The 13,691-nt window shown below is 37.0% G+C and overlaps 1 protein-coding gene across 1 annotated transcript in view; it reads left to right on the forward strand.

Moving 5' to 3' along the window:
• The window catches only part of SCFD2 (sec1 family domain containing 2), a 186,028-nt gene that overhangs the window by 19,261 nt on the left and 153,076 nt on the right, over nucleotides 1-13,691 (forward strand). The window contains exon 3 of the mRNA XM_058803724.1: nucleotides 11,331-11,458. Within this exon, the coding sequence (XP_058659707.1) occupies nucleotides 11,331-11,458 (128 nt within the window). The remainder of the gene's footprint in view (nucleotides 1-11,330; nucleotides 11,459-13,691) is intronic.

The following is a 13,691-nucleotide window of genomic DNA, read 5'->3' on the forward strand; positions in this document are numbered from 1 at the left end:
GCTAACCAAAAGAAATTGTTCATCATTCTGTAAATCCTCCAAATTAAACTCTGGCTTGATATGGAGATTATCTTCCCATCTTTTCTACTACTAAGGGAAAAAAATTAAAGTATGGTTTAAGGAAACTGTGTTAATGTTTCATAATATATAATCTAGTTGAATATTCCATGTTATATTACTTCCTTATGTTTCACCTTTTGTTGACCTTCAAGTTTACAGGTTCAAATGGATATTAATGATCTTGGGAATAGCTAGAATAAACAGAACTCAAAAGGGACGAGAACCCATAGATCCCCAAGCTGTTTGTTGGACTGTGCAGTTTTCTTTTTTAACACAAGAAAGTTCTGTGTTTGCCGTCTGGCTAGAGGATTACTGTGACCAAAGAATTAGACAAAAAACCCCCAAAACCATAAATATATATATATAAATATATATATATATAAATATATATATATATATATATATATATATATATATATATATATATATATATATAATGCTACATAAAAAAGCTCTGGATATTTTGTAAGAATTTTTTCTCTAACTGTTTTACTATAAAGCTGAAACAAAAATTCTGTATTACTAGTCTAAATAAATAGAATAGAATAGAATAAGAGGATTTCTTAAGCAGTTTTCAGGTACTCTGTGTGTACCTGTGCATGCATGCATTTGTGCTGACTTGTATGACTTGTATTATGGTAAAATACAGTGCAGGCATTATTTCTCTGTCTTGGTTTAATGCACACTGGTGTCATTGGTTTACACTGTAATTCTTTGATTTTGGAAGCAATGAATAGAGTTGCATTACTTTTTCATAACATCATTCGTGCACAGCTGCATTGTCTCCTGCATGTGGTTATTAGCAAGTAAAGTTGTTTTGTGTCATAGATGTTTAAGTGTGTATGTTAAACTTTTTGGCTTTCTGAAGCCAAAATACTTACTGTATGTGTATCACAGCATATATATATATACAAATACATCTATATTTAGATCCACATGAAACAAGACTGTGATTAAAATACTTGTCCTTACAAGTTTACATGATGCTTGGATCGAGGAAATGTTTGATAAAACTGAAGATGGTGGGTTTGGCAAGAGATGAACATGTTTCAGATGGTGGTTGACCACACTCATCAGACTTGTGTGCATATTGTAATTTAGAAGTATGGCCATCTGTAAAGTAGATATATGAATGAGACAAATAGTTAAGTTTCTCTTTCATTTTTTATTTAAGGAAAAAAAAAGGGAAAATGTAGAATGCTATGTTATCATTTACTTTTGCTGGGAGGTTTTGTTTCCCTTCTTTTTAATCAATTCCTGATGTGAACTGAATCCTTGCCAGCCTTTTAATAATTATTTATTAAATTTTATTGTAATTCAGTTCACCTGTGGGACCAAAAATATGTCAAATGTTAAGAGTCTGATTTACTTTCCATTATCTATAAAGGAAGGAAAAGGAATTCATCCCAAAGCAAGGAACTGTAGGTAAACAGAGAAGTTTTGTGACATCTTGGGGTTGCTGTCTTGGTTGTGTTTATAAGTACCTCCTGAAATGTTTATTTTTAAGTTCTCCCATGCTCTGCTGATAACAGGGAGCATATTTCTTCCTGGTTTGGCATATAGTGGTCATGGTTTTCTTGGAACATAGTAGTTTATAGTTTCTACAAAACAGCAGTTTTGCAACTTAAAATTACGATGATGTTTAAAAACTTGTTTGATATCCCTCTCTTCACAATTTTTGTCTGTCTGAAATAAATTTTTTGATTTTTGGTGTTCTCAGCATATTTTAGACCTCGCTACTATGTTTGTAAAAATCCTGTCCCATACTTCCATATGCTTCTTGGTAAGATAAACAGAAACTTAATCTCTCATGATGTTCAATAACAAATTCAAAGAACACTTTCCTAATACTGTTGGTCTTAGTCACTGGTTGTGTCTTGTGAGTCTTCTTGTGAGTTTCTTTTCTCCTCATAGTAAGCAACAATCTGTTTTATGATCCCATGTCTGAAAATGATTGCAAAATTGAAGTTTACTTAACTGGCATTGCCCTGAAATGTCCATATCTGTAGGTATGCCTCTGTGAAGCTAAATATCATGGCTTGAGTACAATAACTTGTGTACAGTAACTGTTCCTTGTCTTATTGGTGTGTTTTAACCAACTTTCCCCTGGTGCACTCCACAATGTACCCTTCTTTTGTGAGCCAGAGCTTTCAAAGAATACTCTGCCTGTTGGGGTTTTTTATGGCCACGTTGAGTCAGCTGTAGACAAACCAGTAATGAAGGAAAACGTGGGCTGTATCCTGTGGAACTGCCTGGCAGCAGCTCCCAGCTGTCAAGGAGCAGGCAAAGGAAGTTCTTTGCTCCTTGTTTGGTTTGCAGAGTGATTCTGTATGCTGGGTCAGTATTACTGGCACAAGGAGACCCATGCCAAAGTAAAATCAGGGGAGGAGGCAAAATATTAAGAAATTCTTGACTGCTATTGGCACATCTTGCCTTTTTATGAATGAATCTACTGTGTTAGTGCAGTGAATACTGTACTTCCTTGGTATGGCTACCTGGATATTGAACAACATACAGTGAGCTGACAAACTCCTTGTCACCTTTTTTATTACCACAGATATTTCACATAGTCCAGAGGAGAATCCATTGTAAAACTGGTGGCTGATAAGCAGCTCCCAGTTTTGCTCAAAATGCTTCAGCCGTGGTGAAGGCTGCAAGCTGATTTGCAACATTTTAAATATTATTTTAGAACTGCTTTTAAAATGCCTGGCAGCTTCTTTTTTATATGTCTGTTGTTTTAAAAAGTGTTTTAAAATAAATTGGTGACAGAAGGCTCTTAAATATTTAGTCTTAATGTAATGATTTTTTCTGTATTTTTAAAATTAGATTGTAGTTTTTAATTAAAAATTGATGGTGCTTTTGTCTTGCAGGAAAGTAATTCCTGTATAATTTGATAATGAAGTTTCCTAAAATCTAATAAATAATAGCTTGGCCATACAGGACTGTGTTCTGAAGTATTTAAACAGTATAGAAGCTTATATACTAGGAAATACCCCTAGTTTGGATATACTAGATAGCAAAGTATATCAGATATGCAAGACCTCTAGTTTTCTTTTGGGAGAAGCTCAATAGTTTGCAGAACTAACAATATAGAGAATTCATTTACGTGATCCTTTCTGTTGTAGGATGTGATTTAGCTTTTGCTTAAGTATCTTATGAAGCATTGATTATTTTCTGAACTTTGCAGTACACTTTAATTGACAGATTAATTTCTTCTTTCATCTATTTTTCTAGTGAGATTATTTCTTTAAAATTCCTGTTTGCAGCATGGAAAAATGCAAGTCTCAAAACCTTGTGCAGTTGAGGCAGAAAAGTTGGTGTTTTAACAGCACTCTGTGTGACCTTTAGTGAATCAATTGTTTTATCAATCAAATTATGCTAGTATGAGTTAATTAATTAACTTGATCTTGATGTGACACAGCCTTCCTGGAGTATACACAGAGAGGAGGGAGGGGAAAGAAGGGTCTGTATAAACACCATATGCAAAGGCTGAAGCTATCAGCCTGCCATTAGCCCTTTATCTGAGAGGCCCTTGGCATATAAATCAAACAATAACCTCTCTGTTTTGACTCAGTGCCAAAGTATACAGCCACAGTTGAGTCTAGGACAGATTACACCCACCGAGTGGCTTGAGGGCTTGGAGTGAGACTGGGAAGTAACCATTAAATTATTCAGGAACATATTTATGTTTTTTAATGTTGGCTGTTGGACACTTTTTTTTGGTACTATTTGCTTCATGTTCTAATCATAAAAACCAATACATGGAACCATTTTAACATGCATCTAAGAGAGGATGTGAGAATAATGTTCTAAGTTGAAGGGCTGCAAAGAACTTGTTTTTTAAAAGGTTTTGTGTGTTATGCCATTTTGCAAAATGTTTGCTAATCTATGGCAGAGGTGGTAATTTTCATTCTCCTGCAGTTTTCTGCAAGCATACTACCAAGATGACATTAGCTTTTTTGAATGTTTTTTTTTCTAAGGTTAGGACAGATTGGAATATAGTTCCAGTTTCTACTGTCTGAAGTGTATTTAATTAGGCTGAGCAGATCTGTACAAAATGTTCAACAGCACAAGGACAGCCCACTGCTAGGAACCACTTTAAAACCTAATGTTATTTTGCTGTCTTAGAAATACTGTTAGTCCCTCTGGGAATGTGCAACTTACATTTATTTGAAAACAAAAATTTTGTGGATTTTGTATTTTTCTCTGAGTAAAGTCTTGGTTACTATTATTACTTGGTTTAGTTGAACACACATTGGCCAAGCCCATCAAGAGCACATGCTTGGGATGTGCTCAAATTGCAGCCATGCTAGAGACTGAGCTCCTGGAAATACTGATAGTTGTTTCTATATGGAAAATTTTAGATAAATTATGTTGGAGCTGTTTGGTGACTTTCAGAAGGGTGAAATGAAGAGTAGCTTCATTCTCTGAGCCCAGCTGTGTTCTGGGAACATGACATTGTGGAGCTCTTCTCATCCACCTGGTATTCCCCACAGCATGTCCACACGATCCCTGTTGTTGGAGGAGCTGCTGTTCCGGGGAGGCTGTTCCAGATGTTGTTGGTTGTTTCCAGTGGGGGGCAGCTGTGTGTGTGGTGGGGTGCAGTCAGGGATGTGCTGTCCCCACCACGTTGTCAGGCTGGCGCTTGTCCCCAGGAATCCACAGCACATCCGGTGCAGCCTCCGCTGTCTCTGAAACCACGGGGCAGTTGGAGGAGGGAGGATGTCTCTTGATACCTGGCCCTTTGCTCCAGGCTCAAAGCCAAATCTTTGCATCTTATCACAGGCTTGTGCTTCTTTTTGTTTCATCAGTATTCAAATGACATATTGCAGCAGTGGATTTGTCCTTCGTAGTAATGGTCTTCTGACCACCTGGTGTTGTTTTTTGAAGTGCTGTGCACTTAATGTGGGTGTTGTGTTGTCTTTAAAGAAATGTGTTATTGCAAAGGCAATATTTGGCAGCACACCCTTTTTTTTTAGCCGTCACTCAGTTTTGGGCAGCTTTGTGGTATTAACGACCCTCTAATTTAATCTTTACTGAATTTTTCCCTTCTCCCTTCCTCTTGTGAAAAGATACAGACGCAGCTGAGTTGTAAAGCTATATAGATGAAAGGTGAAAACTTTGCTGGTACAATAACCACAGAATCTATCACGTGTTGAAACTACCACAATTTTCCTTCTGATTTTCTTTATCTGTGAAAGTATAAACACGACTACTTTGTTATGCTGAAATTCTGTCATTTTGGTTGATTAATTTTTGAAGCCCACTCACAGTTATTTTCTGTCTTCTATTCAGAGCCTATGTCAGCAAGTTACTGTTTGAAATCCCATGTCCTTTGCCAGGTATCTAAATAAGAACATTTGCTTATTCTTTCTTCCTTATTAGCATCTTGCTCATATGATGTCCTCCACCTGGTTCTTTGCTGTTTATGATGTTGTGATATAGGCTGTGCTTCCACGTGATGCCAAGAGGTTTAAAACAAAAAAAAACTGTAAAAAGTCATCTTTTTCTTCCTTCATTTAAGCTACAGGAAACCTGCGAAGGAAACCGTATGTAGATACTGATTTCTCAATTTGGCCTTTGAAAAGGTTATGGAAGAGACTTTTGACCTGTTTCTCAGTAAGCCTGGGGGCATGGCAGGGCCTTCATGTAACTGAAAAAAATGCCAATGTTTTATAAGGAGAAAACATGATGACCTGAATTTGTCCTGTTAGGCAAAGAAGTCCAGACAAAAATCCAGTAATAGATAATATTCATGTCACTTTTATCTTTCTTGACTGGAAATTAGATCACATCATAATAATTTGCAGTAGCTTGCCAGAGACTACATAGTGGCTGATAATTCTGGTGATTATGGTATACTGCTTGGACAAGAGTGTTTGACTTGGTTTTATTGGTTAATTACTCATGCTGATTGAAGAAATATATTGCCAAACTAATACTGTAAATGTTAGGAGGGTTGGGAATGGTCTAATCATACATCTGAAAACATAATGATGAATGAGGAGCACTTAGTAATTGAATGAACATATTTTCTAGTATAGGCTTACTACTTCCTGACCTTTTGCTCTTGCATTAGAGACCAGGAAGACCATATTTTAATAATTTGTAAATAATAGACAAGACCTGAAGCAGTAAGGGAAGTAAATATTTTTCAGTACTGGTGGTATGAAGCAAGTCACATGTCATTTCAGCCATGGGTAAATTGTGGTGTTGTGCACTGGGCCCCCTCAGGGTAAGTGCCCCAGATTTCTGTCTTTGCCTCTAGTTTTGCATCTGCTCTGCGAGTTTGCTCTCCATTGACTGGTGCTTGATTTCACCTATTTCCAGACTACTGCCTCCCGCTTGGTAATAGCACATCCCAGTGCCACCAACCTCCCCTGTTCTCCCCAAATTTGTCAACATGAATAGCTTTGATTCTAAGCCTACAGATGATCAGGGATAGGGATACTTTCTGTCTGTCAGATAAACTTGGCAGTGTTGTCCTTGCAGGACTGGACCAGACCGGATCAAGAGAGTAAGCTACAATTATTTTAACTGATGCAAGATTAGGCATTTGATAATCAACCTGTAAATGTCTAGATCAAACAAAATAGTTTAGTTATCAGAACACGTTACTGAAAGGAGTTCCATGGGAACGAGAGCAAGTTCCCCCACAGTGTAAGTAAGTATTGCTGAAGCTAGTGCACCATCACCAAAAAAACCTGCCTACCATACTGTACCCTTACTTCTGCTCAGGGTTTTGGCTTTTCCACCCTGCATCTTGTAAACAACAGATTTCATTGTGTGGTCTTTCCTTTGGATATTATAAATTTGAGAAGCCAGCTAGTTAGCCACCTCGTGGCTAAATCATTTTATTATTGATTTTGATCTTTGTTTTTCTATCTCTCCTTGAAGCACCTGCGTCAAGCTTTAGTCAGCATGGAACATCCCAGTCTCTCTGACTGGTTCTCATCAGCACCTTTTTCCTGGCACAATTGCCAGCTGGTGTCTCATTTTAGGATTTGTATAGACTACGGATCTGATGACTTGGTCCTTTTGCCCTCTGTCTTCCTGATTCAGCTTTGAAAACTGGAATGCAAATACCAGAAGTAGGGGAGCTGCATCTTTTAGTTTTCTGGATTTTTCCCTCTTTCTTTATAATCTTTTTCATTGTTGTTTTAATGTACGAATTATATGCAGTTAAATTTTAATTAATTTTGAAACAGAGAATGTCTCATTAAAAAAGCTTGTCTGTGAGGGAAAGGGAGAAATTTGCAATTATGAGATGTCTGTCAAAGGCTGCTTTTTGTAAATTGTGTCCAGTGGGGCTTTTCAGAGACTTGCGCTTTTTCTCAGGACTTAATGTGATATTTTTGTTTAATAAATTTTCTGCCAAGTTAGTGCTATGCTTGTTTTTATTAAATTCTATTTTCTGATATAAATGGTTGATTAGATACAATACAAGGACTATAGTGATAAAAGAAATGGACAGGGTATCAAATCTGTGAGCAAAACTCTACCCTTGCTGGTGAAACTGATTTTCCTGAAAGGCCCCTGCATTTTAGTGTTCTCTTCTCTTTGTCAGGTTTGCTGTGCCCTGCAAAACATTTTGTAATAGAAAAGCACACCAGTGTGCTTTTCTATTAAAATTAGGTAAATATTACAGTGTACTGTAATATTTACCTAATTTTGTGACATTTATTTTGAAAGGTGTTTTTGAATTCCTGAGATGTACTGTTGTGTAACTGTAAAGGATTTATTTTTCTTAAGCAAACCATCATCATTCAGACAATATCTTTTAAGGTTTTTGTAATGCATTGAGTATTTAAAAAAAACCAAAAAACTTCTTCATTTCAGAAAACTACTTTCAGAGTGCAAAGGTTGACTTTAATGTGTAAAATATAAGATAATGTGTATTATATAATATAAGATAATGTGTAAAATCAATACATAGTTCTTGGGAAGTCAAGGAATGCAAGACAAGGGAGAAATTTGAATTGGGGTACTGGATTCCATAGAAATCACTGATTACCAGTGTCACTGGATTGGGGCGTTTGCACCAAAGCAGAGGAACTGCAGATGGGAAAAAGTGGAGGGGAAGGGCACCATGACAAGAGCTGGAAGGCAGTTGCAGACAAATGTTTCCCCAAAAGGGTAAGATAAGATAATATATTTTCCGAGTGCTAGAAACCTCTAAAAGGAAAATGTTGTGGTAACTTCTCAGATCAGGCAAGGGGCAACACCAGAGCCCTGTACTGTGTCCTACTGACTCATTCCCAGCAGTTATTCCTGTCTTGTTACTGATGAAGGTTAAGAGTGGGTGTTTTTCAAAGCAAAAACATTTATTGGAAAGGATAATAGAAGGGGAACGGGAAAAGTGTTAGCAGCAGAAAAAATAGAAGTACTTTTGTGGCTATTTTCCCCTGTTATATTAAAAAAAAAAAGAGCTGTTTGCTCTGGATTGACCTAGTCAGTTGACTGTGTAAGCTATTGATATACATTGACCTCATCCTGCTTGTATATAGTTATATATATGATACCTAAACCACTAATTATTCTGCAAAGCAGTGGGAAGAAAAATGTCTACAGAAAATCTGGATGACAGAGATGTAGCATACAGGAGTGTGGTTGACTCTCCTTTCCTTTAAGGCTGTACCATAGCTGTTTTGATTTTTGCTATTTTTGATGTAGTAAAGCAGCTCTCAGGGGTCCTGCAAACTTTGGTCCTTGACATAAAAGAAAAAGTTACTGTGGCTAAAGGAGAAAGAAAGAATATGCTATAAAAAGCAAAAAGTAAATCCACACCCCTCCCCTTTTTTTTTCTTTCTTAAAATATTAGTATGAGTCATTCTTAATGTTTTGTTTCTTTGTTTAGTTTAAAATAATGGATCTGTTGTTTTGGAGGGGTATTATAGTTTATTAACGAGTAGAAGTACCAGCTGAAACAGAGACTTTTGGTAGTGATGATAGAAAATAGTATACCTGTTGTTTTCTTGTCCTCTGAAGTGACAGGACTGATCCACACATGGCATGGAAAGGGACAGCAGCAAGCAAGGATTATGGAAAAATGGTGTAACCTTATCACATGCACTCTTCTATTGACTTCTATAGATGCTTTTAGGATGAGTTTTCCACACTTTACTGTTTGCTAAGTACCTTTATGAATTATATGAGTGAGAAAGATAAGACTGCAAAAACCTGTGGAAAATCTGATAGGCTTTTATTTTAGCTTCCTTATGTTGCTTTTTTCCCTTTATTTGAAAGGCTCAGCTCCTGGTATCTTGTTCATGTGAGACTCTGTGTTTACATTTATGGTGATGAAGAGAATTGTGAGAATGAGAACAGGCTAAAGATCTTCTACAGGAATTTTACTTTTTTTTCCCTTCCAAATACAGAAAAAAATATTTTTAAACCTAGCTTCCTGCTGTTTCAGGTTCAGTTCCTGATCTCTATAGATTTGCTATTGGAACTGTATATTCAGGAAGGGATTAGTTATCAGACAATGCAGTGGCCTTATAAAATCCAAACCTCAGGCCCAGGTGTAAATGACAGTGAGACATCCCCCTGTGAATGTGATGTGATCAGGATCAACACAGTGCATTTACAAGTGGTGTTGGATGGGGAGAAGATTTAGTAGATAATATGTAAAAATAGCATGCCTGAGGATCACAGAATCAGAGCTATTAAAAGACCTCCAAGATCATCAAGTCCAACCTTTGACTGAGTACTCCCATGCCCACTAAACTATATCACAAAGTGTTAGATCTCCTAATTTTTGGACACTTCCAGGTATGGTGACTCCACCACTTCCCTGGGGTACCCATGCTTGACAACCCTTTCCATAAAGAAATTTTTATATTGTATTGAAGCATCCAGTTGCTTTGGAAATCTCTCGTTTCTTGCACTATTGTACATTACATATTACTGTAGTTTTTCTTGTGAGTAATCTTCTTGGAGCTGCTGCCCATGGAAAGTCACAGCACCAGTGCTCAGATCGCACTTGGTGATGGAGGTGAGGGAGCTGCTGCAGGTGCGCCAGCTGCTTTTGGGAGGTGCTGCCTGCTGCCTCTGTGTTTAGAAGGAGGTCAAGTGGCACTGTATGAAAGAGAAATGGAAAGACTGTGTTAGGTCATCTGATTTTTATTTTTTTTCTTTGTCACTTATGGCAGTAGGGTGAAATTTGCACTTCCTATTCATTTGTGATCTGTTCAGAAGGATAACTCAACCTTTTTCCCACAGTCCTTGCACCCACTCAGGCTTTGACAGAGGATGTGGGTTGCTTGGATGTCAGAAGTGGGGCTTGGTGATCCTCTTTACCTGGTTTGGAAGACATCACAGATTTGCTAAATACAGCCCTGCTGTTGCAGCAGAACATAAGAACAGCTGCTCTGGAATGGTATCAAATGAATTATTATGGATTTCTATTTCCATGAAACAAAGCTTGTTTTGGCATGTTTATAAGCATGTTGTAAATGACATCAAAATGCCTTTAGGAGTTAAATGTCTCCTGAGGAGAAAACAGAGGGAAGCTTTTCCTTTAAAACAAAAAATACATTAAAAAAAAAATCATCATAGTTAATCCCAATGTGTGGCTTCAGCCCCAAGCAAGGGATTTTCCTGCCCTGTCCTCCCTTGCCACTGAGAGAACACTGAATTCATTCACACAAGCAACAACTGCAGTATCCTGGAGGAAGGAGAAGACTGACAGGGAACTGAGTGCAGATGAGCTACATAAATGCCTAATTTAAGTTTAGCAGCAACAACAACAAAAAGGAAATCTGTAATTGCAGAAATCATAAGGACAGTTAATTTCTGCTATGAATTATTCATTTCACATATGGAGAATCCATGAAACCCAAAGTGACAGTAGTTCATCAAAATTATGACAACAGCCTTCAGCATCGGGAGTGCCAACTTTGGGATATAAACTCTCATGGGGATGTTAGAGCCCATCCTTTCCGTAGCATTTTAGTAACTGAAGAAGTTTGGACTGTTTCTGATATTCTCATGGTTGTACAGTAGTGGTTACTTTTAGAATGACATGCTTATTTATTATATGTGAATTCTAATGCTTTGTAATTGCTAGCAAAAAAATCTAGCTTTTCTGTAAAACTGTAGCAACTGTTCTGCTAAGAATAATCAAGATTTTATATCACTTTATTTTTGCTTGTATCCTGCCTACCTGAGAGATTAGTAAGTAGAAGCATTCATTTCAAAATATAAATGTTGATGTAAGTTTACTCCATTATTCAAGCAATGTTTACTATAGTCGTGTCATTTTCTTACAGTGATCCAGCTGCCAAAGCTCTCTGGGAGTCTTTCATGAACCTCAAACAAAAGGAAGCTGTGATGGAGGCCAGGAGACACCTTGTGGAGGCTGCAAGCAGAGAAAATTTACCTATTAAGATGAGCATGGGTGAGCAATATGACATAGTCTCCCTTACAAAGTAATAACGTGAAAGATATCAGCTTATCTTTTTCCACATCACCCTCTTGGGCAAAACCCACCCATTCTTGGTTCCTCCCCATCCTTGTCAACAGGTTTCAGGTGGCCTTCATGGCTACCTTAGGATCTTTCTGGTATATAAGGGAGAGACTTTTTTTTTTAAAGAATACAACAACCTTAAAAAGATTGATAACCATGGAAAAGTTTTGGAGTTCTAGAAGGGGGGTTTTAAAGGCATGTAAATGGTTAGCAATGCTACTAGTCTATATTTTACAGAGCATGAGGATTTTTTTCTTAAAAAGTTAGCAAGATTTGTGTCCTGAGAGCAGACATTGTAAATAGCAACTGAAAGTTGTGCAGCTCTTGCATAGGATGGCATTATTTAGGTAGTATTTACATTACATAGGTAATGAGGTTTATGTTAAGGCTGCCTGGCTCAGGGAAGTTTAAGCTGAAATCCATGTCTGGACACACTTTAAACCTCAATTTTTCAAAATATTAGAGAAACAGATTAAGACACAATGGCTTTCAATAGCTCTTTTAGAACCTCATTCTCATCATGTCCCATACTCAGTAAAACATGGAAATTCATATATCAGGCATATAAAAACTAGTATTGGCTCTATACAGCAATATTTTTGTTTTATGCATACTGTTAGGTCTACTTCTTGCTGAACTTTTCATCAAGAGAGAAGGGTCCTCATGGAATAAGAGTAACAGACTTTTATCTGTGACCCTAGAGTAAACTGCCAAGATATTGTAGAATTAGATGTATAACCAACTCATGAATTCCTTACAACTGTAAGATACTGTATGGTTTTTGCAAATACCTAGAGCATGCATTTAATAGATTATTAATCAGAAATATTAGATTTCTGTAACAGTAATGTTGTAACCTGTTTTAAAGAAGTGGAAAAGGAGTAGCTCAGAAAAGGCTATTACAAATTTGTCTGAAGGAGGGAAGGTTCAGTAAACAATAAAATCTTGTTTAAGTTTTTAATATGTGTGTGAGTACTCACGATAATAATGTTAAGAAGCCTCCACTATTTTTCTGTGACATACACTTTAAAAGCAATTATTATGCTTATTATTATTATTAATGTTGAAATTCATCTTTGTTATAAAAGTAATTGCTTCTTGTCTTCAAGGGGTAATGATCCATCTGTGACCTTTGCTCCTTTGTGTGAATGATTAGATTAGCCACCCTTTCCTCTGTGTCCCCTTCCTGTGTATCCAGTGAAGGCTGCAGTAACCTAGTTTTTAATCACAGTGGCTGACACTTACTGAATGTCTTGCATCCAGGAGCCTGATACACTGCTGTATGGAAATATTAGGAATTGATGGTGAAACAAATTCCTGATTTTTTTTGTTGTTGTTGAAATGTAGATTAAAGTAATATTCACAGAATTTTGTTCTTCTGTAAATTGTGTATTTATCTTGCACTAGAATCGTAATCAGTTGTTAACTTTGTAGTTGAAATTCAAAGGGTGAAGTAAAGTTTGAGGTAGTCTTGTAAATGATAAACAGGGATAAAATAAGAAACAAGGAGAGGGGGGCACTTGAGTCACCAAAATAAACCATTTCTTACTGAGCAGAAATGCAGAAAACCCGAAACTCACACCCAGATGTCATATTGTGCAATGACACATATTGGTAAATAACTTCTTAAAATGGACATGTATACAGCATTCACTGCTTGTTCACCATGCTGCAGAACATTTTGCTTTTTTGTTGGGAAGCTGGAAATTGTGCTGTTTATCAATTGTGGCATTTGCTGAGAAGCAAAAAATCATAGTGGCCTGTTCTGGTTCTGATTGCTGTGGTGTATTGAAAGGCTCCTTCCACTGCAGCTGTGATATGAGGCAACTCTGGCTGGAGAAAAGGGAAGTGCTTTCACTGGGCTCTGTGCTTGGACTTGAGTTTTTTGTGATTTTACCTCAGGTTCTGCCTGTGTTGGAAGATCTCAGTGGATTGCACATTGTTTTTCTCAACACTTAGGGTACTTTCTGAGTTTTTTATGGCCCTGATATTAAATGTCAGAGATTTTCTAGCATGAAAGTTTCCTCTTACTCTCTTTGCTAAGACCAGCTGTGTCAGATGGTAAGAGTATTTTCCCTAGTACTTCTTTTTTGCTTTTTTGTTTTTCCCCTGGAAATAAGGAGTGAATTACATTTGAAAGCAAAGCTTTGCATTCCATTTGGTG

This window comes from Ammospiza caudacuta, chromosome 4 (genome assembly GCF_027887145.1).
Source record: "Ammospiza caudacuta isolate bAmmCau1 chromosome 4, bAmmCau1.pri, whole genome shotgun sequence".
In the NCBI taxonomy this organism is placed as follows: Eukaryota; Metazoa; Chordata; class Aves; order Passeriformes; family Passerellidae; genus Ammospiza; species Ammospiza caudacuta.